This window comes from Mycteria americana, chromosome 14 (assembly GCF_035582795.1).
Source record: "Mycteria americana isolate JAX WOST 10 ecotype Jacksonville Zoo and Gardens chromosome 14, USCA_MyAme_1.0, whole genome shotgun sequence".
Taxonomy (NCBI): Eukaryota; Metazoa; Chordata; class Aves; order Ciconiiformes; family Ciconiidae; genus Mycteria; species Mycteria americana.
Genome location: NC_134378.1, coordinates 13,495,921 through 13,513,908, shown reverse-complemented (window position 1 = coordinate 13,513,908; position 17,988 = coordinate 13,495,921). Strand labels below are relative to the sequence as shown.

Sequence of the window (17,988 nt, the reverse complement as noted above, 5' to 3'; positions counted from 1 at the left end):
TTAAAAAAAATGAACTGTTGATTCTGTAGAACTGAAATGACTCAAAGCAAAGCTCAATCCTCCTTTGGTGTTTCTTCCAGTCAGCTAGCAACTGCCACTTCCAGTATTACACAAAACAAATGTGCCATTACTGCATTTTTATGACCATTATACAGCTAGAATAAACCATACGGCTTTCCTTGACACTTACATGGAAATGTCATTTCCTAATAACTTCACAGATGTTTGCAAAAATGCAAACGTGCAGCTTTATATGTAACGTGAGCTATTTCTATCTGCCATGCCCAGGGGTGCTACTTTTATATTGCTTCAGACTTTGAACCAAGAACAAGTTCCATAAAGGCTTACTTGAAAGCTAATATAAACAACACTAGATTGTCCTGTTCGACCCAAAAGCCATCAAGCAAGTATGAACTTGCATACCTGAACCTGAACCTCCCATCCAGCTTGCAAAAAATACATTTTAAATAAAGCTACATAAAGAAGCAGGAAGTGAAAAATTAAGTCTTGTAAAACCGTGTAAAAGGACGACTGAGTGGCAGAGAGTATGGGGAAGGTCCTGGCGTCCTGGTTTCAGCTGGGATAGAGTTAATTTTCTTCCTAGTAGCTGGTACAGTGCTGTGCTTTGGATTCAGCATGAGAATACTGTTGATAGCACATCGATGTTTTAGCTGTTGCTAAGCAGTGCTTACACTGGTCAAGGACTTTTCAGCTTCCCCTGCTCTGCCGGGTGCTCAAGACGCTGGGAGGGTGTGCCGGTGTGCTTCCCCCGCCCCCGACCTCTGTCTCCTGCAACCCTGCTTAGGTGATAATCACCAGTGGTGATTGCAATGGATGCATCTGGTCACCCTCGGCTCAAAGTGGATTCAGGAGACAGATAACACCACAAATTGTGCAATGCACCCACCGAAGAAACTAAAACCTGTGGTCGGCATGCAAATATAAGTCAATCATCTTATCCCCCATAAATAGTGAGCAGCCCAGGAGCCCTTTGAGCTCTCCTGCATGGCAATGGGCTGCATGCCAGGATCTCCCCTTGAGCAGGGACGCCTCTCAAGGTGACTCCTCGAGGTTGAGAGATTCCTTGCTGCAACAGATCCTTGGTAAGTGACTAACAGCATGCTAAATGTTGAAATCTTAGCTAAGTGATAGAAAGGATTGATTGCGCACATATAATCCTTTAGATATAAACTGTTGACCAAGTCTGGGACTAGGACTGGATCTAGCCACACCTAGACTCCTCTCTGAGAAGGAGTTTAGAAAGCAAGGGGATCCTTCCGAACCTCATGACTCAACAGGAGGGTCTCCCTGACACTTTTGTCTGACGCTGTCCTCTATGCAGTAAATAATCAAGTGTACCTCACCATTGAATCTTGTTAAAACACTGTTGCATTGAACTTTGTTAACTCCCTATTCTGTATCAATAAACTATATTCTTACTTCTCTCTTGTGAGTGAAGTACACCCGCACTCCATCCGCGACAGAGGGGGCACAGCCAGGACAGTTGATCCAAACTGGCCCAAGGGCTATTCCATACCATAGGGCGTCATGCTCAGTATAGAAACTGGGGGGGTTACCCAGGGCGCAGCGATTGCTGCTCGGGGATGGGCTGGGCGTTGATCAGTGAGTGGTTGCATCACTTGTTTAGGTGTCTTTTTCCCCTGGGTTTTGTTCCTCTCTCTCTTTCTTGTTGTTTTCCTTTTCATTATAATTTATCTATTATTATTATCAATTATTAAACTGTCTTTACCTCAGCCCATGAGTTTTCTCACTTTTACTCTTCCGATTCTCTCCCCCATCCCACTGGGGGGGAGCAAGCAAGTGGCTGCATGGTGCTTGGTTGCTGACTGGGGTTAAACCACAACATCTGGCTTCTATGAAAACAACTTTTACAGCATTTCCCATTCTCCTGTATTGCCTTACTGGGCACAAGGAGGTTTATTCTTTTTTAGAACTGGAAAATAATTAATTTAGAGTTCTGGAAGTTGTGAAAGGAAGACTTAGGGAAGAACTGATCTTACATTCAGGGGAGAAGAAAAGCAATAGAACGTGCCAAATAGGCCACAATGTTTTAAATAAAAGTGGGTATGGGGAGGAAGGAAGGCAGATGATCTTCTGAGATTGACTATTAACAGGACAAAAAGTAACAGGCTTAAATAACAGCACAGGATAGGATGGTTTAGACATCAGGAAAACCTCAAGCAAGAAAGTTCTGATTGTAAAATGCTTGTGTGGTATCTCACAGAGGCATTTTATAGTGCTTAATATAAAGATATAGAAAAGGAAAGGGATTTTCAGCAAAAGGAAATGCCATTTTTCCTCTTTGAATCTCTCTCCCTTCATTTTCCTCAATTAGTCTCAGCTGAACATATGAACACGCAGTGTGCGAAATTAAGTTAAACATACTTATCTATATATACTAGCAACATGAGAATGTGGTTCCCTGCAAGCACCTATCAACATGTCTTTGCTGTTCTTTGAATTACGTTCTAAGTGTCCTGGAGATTATAACGGAGAATGTGAAACTCATTGATTAGTGCATTTAAAAAAAAAAAAGGTATGAATATGATGAAGTAAGTTTTTCCTGTTATTTTCACCTATTATGATGCCTTAACAGCCATTACAGAAGTGACTGCCATGTGGAGTAGAAATAACCATATGGCTTTAACTACCTCAGCTTTTACTACTATATTGCTGCTGCTTGGCCACCAGCAGCAATATAGCTGAGATACGGTGAGCTACAAGCTCTATCCTACACTGCAGTAATTTCCTAAAAGAAAAATTCAGAGATGCCATCTTGTGGATGATGAAAAAATACAACTAACAAATAGGCAGTATCTCACTTTTAATATAGTAAATATACAGTAACTTTGAATTACAAGATCACTTTCCAATGAAATTACTAGCAAAAATATCCACAAAAAGTTCACATAAATAAGAACACATAATTACCAACATCAAAAGCTGGGCTGCAAATTCTCAGTTAATCGAGTTCTAGTCTTTCCAGATAGACTGGTCTGTTTAATTATTTTTCAGGAAAAAACCCACTAATGCCAATGGGAGCAACAAAGGCTCAATACCTTTAAGATAAGGCAAAAAATAGTACATTCCAGGCAATTTCATACTGTAGAAATGTCGACTATAATATCAGCTCCAAAAACGGTATCACATACTGACTGAAAAAACTCTGTCAAAATACTCTCAAACTTCTAACAAGATCCTTTAAATAGCAAATACAAGATAAAAGATACCTCAAACAACAATATATGAATCACAGAAAGGACACAAGCAATAATGGGATTATGGCGTAATTAAGCAGCCTGGAGTCAAACAAGACAGTTTAGTCCCATGAAATAAGCATAACCATTCCCTGCAGCATTATGCCCCTCTGCCAGCAGCTTGGGCATGAGTCAGCAGCAAAAAGCAGAGGGGCACCAGCAGCACGTAGGCAGTACGGCTGGGAGCTACGGTCACAGCATCCTGGGACAGGCATCGGTGGGAGACGAGAGCTCCCTACTTCTGGCAACCCGTTCACTCTGAACTCGGCCTTCTCAGAAAGAACACTGCTAAGCCTTTTTGCCTTTGTGAGAAGCACTATCACCCCATGACGCTGAATTTGTACCAGCAACCGTAATCTCTCATTTGGAAAGAAAAATACAGTCAACCTTATCAGCCTTAACAAGTGGCCACCCCATGATTTAAGATACTGAACCAGCAGTAGAGACTGACTCTTCCTTGAAAGGCTCTTCCACTTGAGGAAGGTGTGAAGCCCCTCTCCCCAGAAGGGTATGCATTGCTCACACAATGAAAACCCCTCTTTGGAGCATAAAGCCTGAGTAACTGCAGAAGCTTGATACCTGTAGTGCTAACAGAACGAGGATCTGGAGGCATTGTGCAAAAACTTCAGAGCTGCTGTATATAACTGAAAGCTACCACAAGGTGCGAGGGGGTGCAGGGGAGGTAAAACTTTAACTGACCACAGTATTTCACTGCAGAGATGCAAGTAATGGAGAAAAAAGAAACGTCACAAGAAAAACAATATTGTTTTAAAATTCTTCATGTTATGCATTAAAAATACAGTTTAGCATTACTAAGGAAAACAGTTTATACATATTGGAGCAAAATTCTGTTTCTTCACATCTTTGTAACAGCGTAATTTCATTGAAAACAATAGAGTTGTTCAAAGTTTATACTAGTATAACTGAACTGGAATCCGGCTATTTAAAGTGCAACCTGAGCGTATTTGTTCTGTAGGTAGTACTGCAGAACATTAAACCTTTAAATTATCTAGGAAAAAAATAAATCACTCTGTTTAAATATCTCACATCACAGTAAACTTGTTCTTCAAGAAGCATTGTCAATGCTAGGCTTAGACACACATATGATCATATTGCTGAACATAGTGGAAAAAAAAATATAAATAGCCACACAAACACTGTGCTGTGGAAGTATTTTAATTCCAAAATGAATGTATTTGATGGAATAAAATTTTCTGCTATATTCAGAAGTGCTTCTAAAGACAATATCCATCAATGCAAAATGAAGGAAACTTAAACCATAGTCCTCTTCATGAAAGGAGCTCTTTTTATCTATAGGCCCAGAACAGTCAAGTTAAAATGGAAGCAAAAGTGCTGCAGGATAAAATCCAACCCTTGCAGGTCTGCTCACGCTAAGAGCTGTTTGTTGAGGCAAACACAGAATTTCTATTTCTGTATGTGAACAAAGAAGACTGTGTAAGAGGTATCAAATCAATGAACAAAAATTAGACTTGTGTGATTATCATGCGAGACAAACTCACTTGGCCAGATCACAGCCAGAGCTTAATGATGAACAAGTACTCAGACTTATTTTAAGTCGCATCACCATCTCCACCTGCTTAGCTTTTTAGTCTCCAACAACTGATCACTGTCCATCAGATCACAAGCATGACATTAAAACAAAACTTTCCTAGGTCTGTGAGAAAAAACTTTTCTCAGTGCCAACCCTTTGCTCTGGTCTAAGCTGACTGAAACACTATTTATTCTTTAAGAAGTGATCATACAAAATGTGTCTGTATCTACATGCCCTCCTTATAACTTAGGAAAGCATCAATATAGAGTAACATTTCAGAGGAAAATTTAGCATACACTAATATTCAGTGCTATAATAACATGCTAAATTAATTACTGCATCTAACAGAGTTTGTTTAAAAAAAAAGCTATTCTGATTATTGACTTGATCCTGCTCACCTTGCTTTTGGTGCTTATAATAGTGCACTAAAACAGTGTACTAAAATTGTGCACTAAAAAGTGTACTAAAATCGTGCACTACAACAGTCTACTAAAATCGTGCACTAAAGTAGTGCTTATTGGCAAGAGCAGTCCTACTAACTTTCACTACTGTTAATGAGAATCGGGAAAACTTGACTAATGAAGGCTTGCAGAATTCGGCCAGAGCTTGAAATTCTAGTGCTGGATGCAAGAACCTTTCATCTAAAAAAAGCTGAAATACATGAGTCTGGAACAAAACAAAAGGATGAAATAGCAACAATAGAATGTGCTGGTCCTCTGCAGTTGCTGGTGTTGAATGCCATCCTGTTTCACCACACGTCTGACACAGCCAATTTATTTGATCTTTGAGCATGTCAGATTAAGTTTCACTTTAATTGCATAGAGCTGAATGTACATGCAACTACAATTCATTTTAACAGTAACTTCACAAATACTGAATATGGAAATATAATACTGTATATTACATTTGTTTCCTTTATCAATTTAAAATTTCACATTTGGTCTCCAGTAGACTAGGAAAAAACCACTAAAAATATTTCTTAGACTATTCCTGAGCAATGTTTTTATGTACTGTAAAATACCCTAGTTTATTACTACATTTATTAATATTCTCACATTTTAAACTACATAAAAATCCATGCTTTGAAATTTTACAAAGCTGAAGATCTGGTAGGCACAATGAAAAAATAGAAACAGCTAAGCATCTTAGAACCAAGATGAGATTAACAAGAGAAGTGCAATTTAACTATATACAGAATGTACTCTTTAGTATTTGCTACTTTTTCATTTTCTATCACAATGTGAAGGATCCACTTGTAAAATCTGGTCCATCAGACCTCAGCTCACTTCTCATAAACAGTTCACTGTGACTGGTGGCAGAGGATGAAGTTAATGCTGCTCAGTATTTCATTTTAAAATGAAAGTACAAAACATCCTCTAGAATTTCCTCTTTAACAAGATCGTGTCTCCAGCTGCTCTGATTGATTTGAAATTGTAACAGATGAACTGACCCTTGAATACTCACTGAACTATCCTTCATATTCTCTTGTATCTCACAGACACAAGAGAAAACAGAGGGTCCGAGGACAGGACCCAATCCTGGTTGTACGATATCGTTCTGCAGGGTACTGCCCCATGTCACTTCACTAAACCTTGAAAGAAGAAGCCAAGCTAACTGAAGTAGGCTGGACCATGGGATAAGTAAGTCATCTCAGGTGACTGAAAACAGGTATCTTTTGTATCAAAATATATCTTTACTTGAACTTACAATAGCCTTTAAATTCATCCCCTAAGAGTCTACTTTTTATGTTTTGAGAGGCTACCAGTTCTGCAAATTAGGCCATAGAGTCTCTAGTAATACCCTCCTTTTGCATTAGTCATATATATCCACGTGCAATTTGAAATTTGGTCATTTCCTCTAAATGACAAAAAGCATCAAGGCTTACAAAATGAACTTCAAGGACAGCTGTCTGTAAACACAGTGAAGATTTCTGGGTATAAAAATAGGCATTCCATTTTCTTAATCTGTCACTATTGAAGCTGTCTGCTCCCTAATAATTTTTTGTCTTAAAAAGAATCCTTTCTGCATTAAAATATTTCAAAACTTTATCTCCATTCTTCTTCTTATAAAAAAAAATATCTAATTCACCAAAAAAATCCAATTCATCATCTTCTGTGAAGAATTAGTTTGACTTTGCATAGATAAGCGTGTTCCATTATTTTATAAAACAGTTGAGCCCTTTTCCGTCAGAAAACACTACCATCAAACCTGTCTCACAAAACAGCGCATCTGTTCAAGAAAAAGAGCATGGATCCTAATCTCTCAAAAACACCAAGGTAAGCATAAGGAAAACCACAGACTTCAATGGACTTCAGCTGGTGCAAATAGGAGGACATGTTGTAATTAGATATTTCTCTAAACTTTCATACTCTGCTATTGTTATCTTCATCGAGCAATTGCAAATATTTTTGAGGAAAAACCAATGGAAGACACTTGCCTTCAGGGAAAAGATTTCCTGCTGGCCTTGCTGGCTTAAGATCAAATGTATTGAAATGAACAGTGCTGACTTAGAACCATGCATCAAGAACATATTTTCTCAGGATCTTCCTATGAAGAAAACATGACCCTTCTGCATTGGGCAAATGCTTTCTAGCAGTCAAGAAGCATCAACATTTACTAATGAATTTTTCTTCATTTAAATTTGCATGAGGTTTGCTTTGTGCCATTTGTTTTTACTTTCCTGTCCCCTGTTGGTTTTTTAGAAGGAACATAATTGTTGGCATTGCCATTTTTCTTTGGATTTGTATACACGTATGTTTTTAAGCTTTTGATGGGAGCAGCTGAACCGTGGAATACTGGCGTTTGCTTAGGGGGTCTGACATTACCAACACTTTGAATTTTAGAACTGTTCTCAGAGGGCTGCGTATTGAGAAGCTGTTGCTTTGCAGTTGGTTTTTTTTTCAGTTCACTCCTTACTTCACCAGATTGTCTCTGAGAAGACAGCGCACATCCCATTCTCTCAGAAAGTTTCAAGTGACCTGGATGAGAATATAACTGGTGACTTTCTTCACAGTATGAATCTCCCCTGTGACCTGAATAGCTTCTGGGCAGCTTTGTAACACTTTCTTGGGGAACCACTTGCTTGTTAGGCAAAGGGCTGAGCAATGCTTTGCCTTTGCCAGGGCTTTTTAGGGTACGGATGGAGCCGGGAGCAGTCTGTGGTCTGGCTTTGGCTGCCTTTCCTTTCTCATTCTGTACAGTCTGCATTTGCAGCCATTCCAGCTGCAAAAGGCGATCAATGTATTTCTCAAGAAATCCTGTTGGCTTTGGTCGAAATTCAGCTTTACCCTCTACATTAACAAAGATGGCCAGTTGCTTCAAGTCCCATGAGTTGAAAGGGGGTGGGAGGAAGTCTGGGTAGTAATATTCTGATTCTTTAAAACCCGTATCAGGGACATGCTCCAAACAAACTGGATCAATTTCTTCAGCTCGGAGAATAAGTTCTGGCGGTGTGCAGGGAGATGGGGGAATGGGAATCCTTTCTGAATCAGAGAGATCACTGGCACTATCATCTTCAGCATCTTCTTTAATAATTTGTACTGATTCAAAATCAAGAAACATTTCATCTACAGATGCTTCTTGCCATTTAGAAGAGCATGGACCAGCTTCAGCAATATGTTTTTCGTGATTCTTTTCTAACTGTTCTTTTTTACTGCCATAAAAATGTTGCGTCGGGACATCTTTAACCCTACAGAAGCTACCTTGTGTGCTGCCCTTTATTGTTGGAGGGATCCTGTGCAGAAAAGATTCATTTTCCCTTCTTTCTGGGAGACTCATCTTTGGTCCTTGTCCTCTGTGCAGTGATGTGCAAACACTCGTGATCCTAAAGAAAAATAAAGATTATATCCTCTTAGAATGATTAATGTCATTGGAACAACAGTTTACAAAGGTCTTGCTACCTCCTTCAAGGACATGGATCTACACAAATGAAGCTAAAATTGGCATGGAAACTTAGTAATGAGGTAAAATTAATATCTGCTGGCAGAGATAACACTGCGTACCACTGATTTTTTTTGTTTTATTTTATTCTGATTTTGCCTGAGAACTCACTAAGTAAGTTTCCATATTGATAACTTAAATTTGTTGTCCTCATAAATGCTGAATTCTCGGACCAGTTAAGCTAAAGACAAAACATGGAAGCCATTATTTCATCACAAGGATTTGATATACCAGTTTGAAATGTCTACAAATTAAACAGACAATCTTAACATAAAACTACCTTTTTGACTGAGTATTGTCATCCAGCTGGCTTCTTCCCTTCTTAAAAATACTTGTTTGGTTACCATCCTGAGTGTCATGGGAAATCTGAAAAGATATGAAAGTTTGTGATGTTATTAAGAAAGCTGACATAAACTAAGTACTCTTTTTCTGTAAACAAACAAAAAAATTGAATTATTTACCTTTTCAGTGGCGCTTGATACATTCTTGCCTAATCTTCCAGGAGAAGATTTCACGTGAGAAATTGATTTATTTAGTCCTTTGGTGCTTGGATGGCTTTTTCCATTAGTGTAACTAGCAAGGATTAAACAGAATATCACATATAAATAGCAACATATACGATCATCAGCATAGAAATACAATAAAAGTTTAGAGTGCAATTCAGTTTAAAAGAGAGAGTTGATTGCAACTATTCAGAACTATGAATATAGTTCATCAGAACTATGCCATGGTCACTTTTTATTTTTTATACTACTAATGCACTACTGTATTTTTAATACTACTAATGCAAAAGTGAATAATTCAATCAGATGATATAATAATAGAACTTAGCCCTTACATAGAATTCTCTGTTAGAGGATCCCAAAGTTACTTTGGGGTTAATAAATAGTAAATATTAGAGAGTACATATTTAACTACTGATTTCTATAGTACCTGGTATATGGTCCTACTGCAATTTAACAAAATTAATTATTAAGTACAATATGAAGGCCACTGCAAGCCAAATCTTGCTTGCCTTTCTCATTTGCATACTCTCAACAAAATTTAAAGGATTATTCCAATGAAGTTAAGGAGTGGAAGTGGGCAGGGAGCATACTGTCTACTCTGATATTAATACAAACTATTTCACAACAAAGGCACAAAAAAAATTCACCATTTCATGTTATACTGGGGTTGTGGAAATATTAGTAGGAGAAAAACTCATATGCAAGCAAAAGGAATGGCATTATTGATCCTGACAGCTTAAAACTAAAATATGTATTTCCTCAGTTAAATCAGATACATTTCTGTGTAAGCACATAGAATCATTAAATCAGTGTATTCTGTAGGAATCAGAAAACAGTGTTTGTTCTACAAACAAGAAATATTACTAATTTTAAAAATGAAAGCTTTCAAATGTCATTTTAGAACAGGAATAAGCAAACTGTGCCCTCCCGCTCTAATCTAGTTTGACTGCAGTTCAGTTAATCTGTCAGGCTGTACATCTTGTTCACAGTTTTTATGTCAATATAGTCAGATTTTGTTTTAAAAAAACATGATTTCACCAATTCAAGAGCTTATAAAAGACTGAAAAATAAGTCTTGTGTCTCCAGCATTGATGCAGTCACCTCTCTTACTTTGTGACCTGCATGATCATACGGCACAATCATTTCTCTTGCTGTGGATCAGAGGAGAGGATGACAATCTGAACAGTACAGCCATGTACTCATTAACTAACCTACAGTATTTAGAGATCTCTGTAACTAGAAAGAGAGAAAATAATTTCCTTACTTTACCGTTCCTTTGTGGTTTTCATTGATTTGGCTTTCCTTTTTCTGTGTCTCTCTGTGCAGTAACAAGGGATATTCTTGAATGCCTGGTCCCATTATTAGTCTTTTTAAAGGGTACCTGCACCTTTATTTTTACATAATCTTCAAAGGACTCCAGTCTTTTGGGTTCGTAAGACACAGCGTATCAAATGCAAACATCACCACGTCCTAGAGATGCAGTAAACAAACACCATGCGATTCCTCCCAACGTGATTTATTTTTAAAGCAGTAAGATAAACATAATCAGCTACCAAACGGTAGTGGAAAACAGTCCCCTCCCCCAGCGCTCGCTTAATGGGAACCAGCATCATTCGCCTTACTATTGCCGATCCATGCCGAGCTGTCATCACCCCGGGTACTGAGAGGAGAGCCAAGCAGCGAGGGCAGCGAGGGGCACAGGTTGGCCGTAAAGCTGCAGAGCAGAGCGGGCCAAAGCCAGCCAGGGAGACAGGCCAGGCTTTGCTGTGGGAAGCCCTGCTGCCGCTGCAGCCACCCGGCACAGCCCGTCAGTCAGCCCTGGCTACCGCATCAGTACCACGGGAGGCTGGGCCAGCCGCCGCGCAAACCACCGAGCTCTCGCCCTGTGGTGTAAAAGCCCGTCCCTGAAAGATTGTCAGTAAAATACAGGAAAACATCTGAGGGTACGGCAGCGTTAGAAGAGCGACTTTTCATCGTGTAATGTGCTAATCATCATTTTGTTCCTCCTGCGCAGCATTACATGTAGTGACTGGAGCCAAGTATCACAGCCAAGTGGTGGTGGGTGTTTCTGCTCTTAATTTAACAAGAACAGATGATCAGCCACCCGCGTTCTGTGCATGTTGAGTTGTCCTTTTTGTGTCAGAAAATGCACTCTTCCTATAATCATATATGCAAATTTTGTATCAAATACTTAATTTTTTCTTCTTCCCAAACAAATCTCTCAGTACTCCTAAGTTCCCACTAAAAATACTCAGAGCAGAATTTGTAGCGTTCTTTCATTTTCCAGAAACTGCATTCCCACACTGGGGTGCACAGATGCGATTTGCAAAAGGTGACAGATGACTAGCACCAAAATACCTCTCCTTACCCACCTGTAGTTTTGTTGCAGTGCTGCGTAGATATTCATGTCTGTAGCCATTTACATTTGATCCTGTCCTGTTTCCTCAATGCCTCCCCCCCTCACCTCCCCGGCCGAGGCGGGAGCGCAGCGGAGGGTGTTCAGCTCCCCACCGACTGGGACCCCCGCGCTTCGGAGCAGCGCGTTCACGCACACTGACGGGGCAGCTCGCCCCCCGAAGAGCCGACGTAACGCAAGAGCGGCTGCAGGCCGGTTTCCTCGCTCCGAGCCCGCGGTGGCAGGCTCTGCCCGCAGCGGCCGCGGACGGCCGCCGAGCCGGGCCCCGCTCCGCTCGCTGCCGGGATGCGCCAGCGATTCCCGCCGATAACTGCCAGCGCGCTCCGTAACGACAACGGCCGGGGGGCGGCTGGCTAACTAACGGACCGCCTCCAGGCCCGCGAACCCCCCGCCCCCTCGCCACCGCCGGCCCCGCCGGTGCCCTGCCCGGTACCTGTCTCTGCCTCTGCCTCAGCCGCCACCGGCAAGGAAGGGCAAGCGGAGGGCAGCGGCGTCAGGCAGGCAGTGCGCAGGCGCGCGGCGGCGGCGCGCACAGGCCGTTCCGTGCGCGTGGCGCGAGGAAGGGGCGGGAGGGAGAGACTCCGCGCATGCGCTGCCGGGGAGGGAGGGTGCGCGGCGGCAGTCTCCGCCGCGGGGCGAGCGGGGCGGTCGTGTCGGGGGTGGTGCTGCTGCCGCCGGCGCTCTGCCTGCGGCCGGCCAGAGGCAGGCCGGGCATCGCCTTGCCTTGCCGCGGGGCGGAGGGAGGACTGTGCAGCTGATGTGGGCTGCAGAGTCCCCAGACGCGGATCCCTCCCCCTCCGGCCACAGTACCGAGTCTGCCTCCGCAGCCCCGCCCGACAGCCTCCGCCGCGACGGCCCCCGCGCTCCTTCCAGCCTCTGCAGCAGCCCCGGCCTCGGCTCCGGCTCCCTCCCGCCCGACAGCCTCCAAGCCTTCCCCAGCCTCGGCAGCCCTCGCGAGTCGCCCAGCATCCAGTGTGACAGCCTGGAGTGTCCCTGCTGCTGCTGCTGCAGGAGCGTGGGGTCGGTCGGCGTCTGCGAGGACAGCCTGCAGGCCCCTCTCACCCTGTGTAACGGCCGAGGGTGCTTCGGGGCGCACCACAGCAACCCCCAGGCATCCGGTGACCTCTCCGACAGCCTGGAGTCCTTCGGTGTACAGCACGACAGCCTCCAGTCAGTCTCCAGCCTGCGTGAGAGCTTCAGGTCCTCCAGCATCAACGGTGATAGCCTTGAATCCCTCTCCAGCCTGAGCAACGGGTCCACCAGCCAGCACAGCGGCCTCGAGTTTACCAGCTAGTGCGACTGCCTTCATCTCCCTATACAATGCACTAGCCTCTGGTTCACTTCCAGCTACTGCGAGAGCTTCCAGGTTTCTGCCCTTCGTTCAGCAGACTACGTTGTTCCAGTTGATTTTCGCTGCATCCAGTGCAATAACCTCAAATACTGTCTGTGGCTGCTATTCCCAAGTTACATGCCTCAGAGAGGCAGTGCTCATTATTACCTGCAGTGTTAATGCTGATCTTTTGTCATCAGTTAAGAATGGAGGTACGTGGTCCTCGGAGGAATCCCAGTTATGTCTCTGATCTCTATCAGAACATGTTACGGGCTGAAGAAGGACTGGGAGGAGGGCAGCAGCAGCCCCCAGCAGTCCATGCAAATAGCAGCATGACTCTTCGGAGCAGTACCCCAGCTAAGGGGGGCCCCCAGCCAAATAAGCTTCAGAGCAGCACTTCCTCCAGCTGTGATCCAGCATTACGGCCTATCATACGCCGCCGAGCGAGATCTTTGCCTACATCGCCCGAAAGAAGGAAGCGGGCAGCAGTGCAGTGTCAAGTTCCTGGATGCCAGAGTCGTATGAACCGGGTGAGATTTGCTGATGCTTTGGGCTTGGAGCTCACTGAAGTTAAAGTCTTCCAGACTGGAGAGGATCCATCCATCCCCTTGCATGTCCTTTCCAGGCTCTCCATAAACTCAGACCTCTGGTGCAGCAGCTCGGACTTGGAGTTTACCATGCAGTGCTTGGTCCCTGACTTCCAGCAGCCTGCGGACTGTATGGATTTCTCCTCACGACTTCAGGAGCAGCAGGTGTGTCTTGAACGAGTGACCAGCTCAGATTTGGGGCTCAGTGGCACCATCCAGGTTCGCAATGTTGCTTTTGAGAAGCAGGTATCTGTGCGATACACCTTCAACCAGTGGAAAAGCCTCCATGAAGTGTGTGCTCATTGGCACAGTAGCATCCCTGGGAAAAATGGGCAGGATCAGGTTGATGTTTTCACTTTCTTTCTCCCTGTGCCTCCTTTCCTCCTTCAGCTGTGCTCTGTAGTCCAGTTTGCAGCAAGGTACCAAGTCAACGGCCGGGAGTATTGGGATAACAACAGAGGCAAAAACTACAGTCTTACCTGCCGGACTCACCCCCTTAAGATGCCTAGAGAATGTGAGGAGAGCTGGATCCACTTCATCTGAATGAAGAAAGGGGATGCAGAGCAGCTTGTCAGTAGTCTCGGTGGCACTCTCTTCCTTGGCATGGCTCTCTGCTCCTACAGCAACAGTCTCCTTTTTTAAATCTGCCAAACCTGGCGAAGTGTTCCGGGGCAGGGAAGTAGCCAATGACCCGTACAAACTGTTCTAAACCTCTCAGAAAGAAAAAGGGCCAAAATGTGTATTGAGTTACATCCGTTGAAAGCCCGAGTGATTTCTTGTAGCGTATGAATCGGTGCAGAATGGTTCTAAGGGGTGCTGTCAGACTACCAGAGAGCAAAGCAAGACACTTCATGTTGCTAGTAATATTCTAGGTTGCATAGAGTATTTCTAACTGATGTATTTTACCATTTTGTACTGTCTGTTTTCTAAATGGGCAGTGTGGCTTTACTGGTTTTGTTTATCTCACCAAGTCTGGGCACTATTCCATTTATGCATAATTTGGATGGCAGACACTGTAGGGAAGTACTTGTATTTATATTTATATATTATTAAGACTGTAACCATGTTAAATATTTCTATTAATATTTGGGTTGGAAATTAAATGTTATTATGAGCAAAACATACATGAAAATGTCCCATCAGCCCCTCTGTTTCCCTTAAAAAAAAAAAAAAAAGGAGAGAGAGAGAAAAGTGCCTTTTCTTATCTCTAGTGTTTGCTGTAGGCAGCAGGAATGATTGTTACCAAAGTTTGTGTAAGGCAGATCTTGGGAAGTTCTCATCTTTTTCAGGTGATGCGCAAGTAGGCTTTTTCTCTAGGTGGTGGTACAGGAATTGTCCTTTCCTTGTGCACCTGTTTTTACTAAGGGAAATTACAGCAATTTTGCACTTGTGTTGCAACTACAGTTGAAGACCTCAAGGCACTATATGAATACTAATGATCTTACACTGTAACCTGAAACAGGTAAATTTATAGATCAAGAAACAGATATGAGATAGATATATATATCTATATATCTATATATATCTATAAAAGACAATACAGGGAGCTGGTTACAGAGCCTTGGAGTAGTACACTAGAACCCTGAATCCTGGCTGCATGTTCCCCAGCATCCCAGTACTACTGCAGTAATATGTTTGAATTCTTTAATCAGCTACTCATTATAAATCAGTTGAACTCTTAAGACTGCCTCCTATGCAACACAAAGTGGGAACTTCAAAGCAAAATGATGATTTTACTGGTAAATTGATACTTACATGGACCCATAAACAGAATCACTTCTGCAGCAGGGGGAGCACAGTAACGCTGTTACATGTAATCTTCCCATGCTGCTTGCTCTGCCACTTTAATTCTGTGGTTTTAGTGTGGTTTAAGATTGGTGACAGGCTTAAATCTGTAAGTAAGTAAAAGATAGTCCATGATTTTTTTTCATACATATTCATCACTGCATGCAAAGTTTATCTTTATACGTGTAGCATAAATTTTCAAAACTGGCTGGCTGGATGTATTAGAAGAGCTGCTTTTTAGAAGGATTATACTATGAAAATCAGGCCACTTACTCAGGCATCTTATTTTGGATTGCTGCTTATTCATCAAAACCACAAGTTGTTTTTAAAATCACAGTTGTAAGTAACCCACAGCGAAGTATATATTAGTCCAAAAACTCTACTGAGTCATTCTGGAAGTGCAGAAACCCCAGGAAAATTCATGTGTCTGGCAACTTAATGTTACTACTTAGTTGTGATACCCATTTAGCAAAGCTAGGATTTCAAGTGAAGAAGCTGCCTGGTTCCATTAGTCTTTGGCTTTCAAAGGAACTGAAGTCATGAATGATGATTCTATGAGCTGCTGAGCACCTCTTGCGGAGTACCGAGAAAACTCAATCCTGTTTGAAACTATTGAGAATTTACTATGTTGTCTGCTTTAACTTTGTATTGGAGCACTGTGAGGTTGGACATTTAAGTTGAAATTGTTTTGAAGGAGTAGGTGAGGCTAAGGTGCAATTGCCAACTACAGAGAGGAAAGAGTGCTGACTGCTTTCAATCCACCTGCGTTATTTTCTGTATCTGGGGTAGAGAAGTGACAATTACCAATCTGGCAGCAACTCTTGTCTCCTAGAAAAATCAGTGCAGGCAACTGGAAGTTTAGTCTTCCTTGTATGGCACAAAAAATGAGAGCTCTGTAAGAAGGGGCACTATGTGATTGTAAGGTTTTTTGCCTCCTATGGTGGGCTTCATATGACTAAATGACATATGACAATATAGGACATAACGTATCTGAACTAGTCAATCTATGCTCTTCATAGTCAAGGGAGATGTTTTCGCTACAGTTAGCAGACTACCGGTGGGGTGACAAACTGTGTCATCTCTGCTGAGTGCAGAGCAAATGCTGCGGGACTAGTTCTGCCATGCTGAAATTCTCGGCGTTAGTGCAGATCATGCCAAAGTATGCCAGAGTCTGTAGATGTCAAATGAGATGAGCTGAAACATGCCTTCAGTGACAGCTGAAGAATCTTTCTTGGCATAAATTGAAATCGCATACCCTTACTTTGGTGAAACTTGCTCACTTAAGGAATTCCATTAAAGTTTATCCAGTATTGTTAAAGTCCATAGAAGCGGCATTTTATGTACTTGTCAGCGAAGTAAGAAGAAAGCGAGCACACACATGCACAGAAGCACTTGTGATGAATAAAAGGCACTATTTTAAAGTATTGTTCCCCCCCTCTTTCCCCCTCACAAATTACTGTATTTCTTCCATCAGCAAAACTCCTGAATTGCCTCGTAGCACACCATTAAAAATCCCTCTCTTCTGAGACTGGTATTTGATACTGGTTTACAATGGATGTTGCCAGAGCCCAATGCAATAGTTGGCTTACTGGCAGAAAGATGCTGTTGCCGTCTTCTGGGAGAGACTCTTTCATGTGCTAGCAAATGTCAAATCTGAGTGTTACTGCAGGCAGGGACAGATTATGTAAAGCTGAGGCTGTCAGTTTAAAGGTTAATGTCATGTATACCACAGTGTCAGAGAGGTGAGAAACGAATGTCTCAGCAGTGTGAGTTTGGCTTGTATTGTCTTTCTTCCACAACCTCTCAGGGTATTTGCATGTGCAAAATCTTGAATACTAAAGTATTATGCAGAGTTTGCCTTTTCTCTCTTTGCTTGTCTTGCACTGGTGGAGAAGAATTGACAGTAGCTGTTAACTAAACCAGTTGTCTGGCATTGCTGACTGTGAGTTGAGCAGGCCTACCTTATAACAGTACTGAGTATCTCTGGATTAAGCTGTTAAACATTCACACGTGACTACTGGCACCTGTCACATGAAAGATGAAATTTGCACTTACGTTTTCCTGTCACATTGAGTAGTGAACATAAAAAGGATTCTAGTTGACAAAAAAGGGATTAAGCCATTAACACACCTGTCATGAAGGTGAACTTATGACCACCTTTATACATTCTCAGGACAACTTGACTGCTTGCACTGTGTTCAAATTGAGCACTTCCCTTATAATGAGGATTTTGTAAAAGTAAATTCTTCACAAGGGTTATTGCCATATAATGCACTTTTAAAAACCTGTATTTATTATAGTCATACAATAGATTAATGTCTAGTAGTCCACAATTCCAAGGTTCTTTCAAGCATGTTTTTTAAAGACACATATGGAATCCATGTAAATGAAAAAGGGGTTTGTCTTTCCTGATTAAACGTCCAGAATAAAGTACATTACACAGTATATCAATAAAGCACATATGCTAAACAAAAGGTTATTTTGTTTTAGTGGAGAGGTGTACAATTGCAAAGCGCTTAATTCATTTTAAAAACAATAATAAAACTATGGCTATTGTAATACAAAAGATTGTAATAAAAGCTTTTCACAATTTTA

The 17,988-nt window shown here is 42.1% G+C and overlaps 2 protein-coding genes across 5 annotated transcripts; one reads left to right on the top strand and one right to left on the bottom strand.

Annotated features, from left to right (window-relative positions):
- Positions 1-2,844: 2,844 nt before the first annotated feature.
- On the bottom strand, positions 2,845-12,330 carry FAM217B (family with sequence similarity 217 member B). Of its 3 annotated transcripts, none has more exons than XM_075516741.1 (5): positions 12,125-12,330; positions 10,540-10,745; positions 9,231-9,342; positions 9,050-9,135; positions 2,845-8,653 (listed from the first exon to the last, which is right to left on the bottom strand). In XM_075516741.1, exons 2-5 carry the CDS (start codon positions 10,632-10,634, stop codon positions 7,462-7,464), a joined length of 1,485 nt encoding a protein of 494 aa, XP_075372856.1. In that variant the 5' UTR covers positions 10,635-10,745; positions 12,125-12,330; the 3' UTR covers positions 2,845-7,461. The 3 variants fall into 3 exon arrangements, with proteins under 3 accessions (XP_075372856.1, XP_075372857.1, XP_075372858.1); XM_075516742.1 differs by lacking the exon at positions 12,125-12,330 and adding an exon at positions 11,648-12,058; XM_075516743.1 differs by lacking the exon at positions 12,125-12,330 and having other exon boundaries at positions 10,545-10,741.
- A 31-nt stretch (positions 12,331-12,361) lies between these two features.
- On the top strand, positions 12,362-17,988 carry PPP1R3D (protein phosphatase 1 regulatory subunit 3D). Of its 2 annotated transcripts, XM_075516740.1 has the most exons (2): positions 12,362-13,827; positions 13,999-17,988. In XM_075516740.1, exons 1-2 carry the CDS (start codon positions 13,201-13,203, stop codon positions 14,149-14,151), a joined length of 780 nt encoding a protein of 259 aa, XP_075372855.1. In that variant the 5' UTR covers positions 12,362-13,200; the 3' UTR covers positions 14,152-17,988. The 2 variants fall into 2 exon arrangements, with proteins under 2 accessions (XP_075372855.1, XP_075372854.1); XM_075516739.1 differs by having other exon boundaries at positions 12,362-17,988.

Excerpts from the sequence above, each read along its gene's own strand:
- FAM217B (XM_075516741.1), bottom strand. The coding sequence starts at position 10,634 with ATGGGACCAGGCATTCAAGAATATCCCTTGTTACTGCACAGAGAGACA. Across the intron at positions 9,343-10,539 it reads AACCACAAAGGAACGGTAAA|TTACACTAATGGAAAAAGCC; the intron begins GTAAGGAAATTA and ends AATCCTTGCTAG. Across the intron at positions 8,654-9,049 it reads GACAATACTCAGTCAAAAAG|GATCACGAGTGTTTGCACAT; the intron begins GTAGTTTTATGT and ends ATTTTTCTTTAG.
- PPP1R3D (XM_075516739.1), top strand. The coding sequence starts at position 13,201 with ATGCTGATCTTTTGTCATCAGTTAAGAATGGAGGTACGTGGTCCTCGG.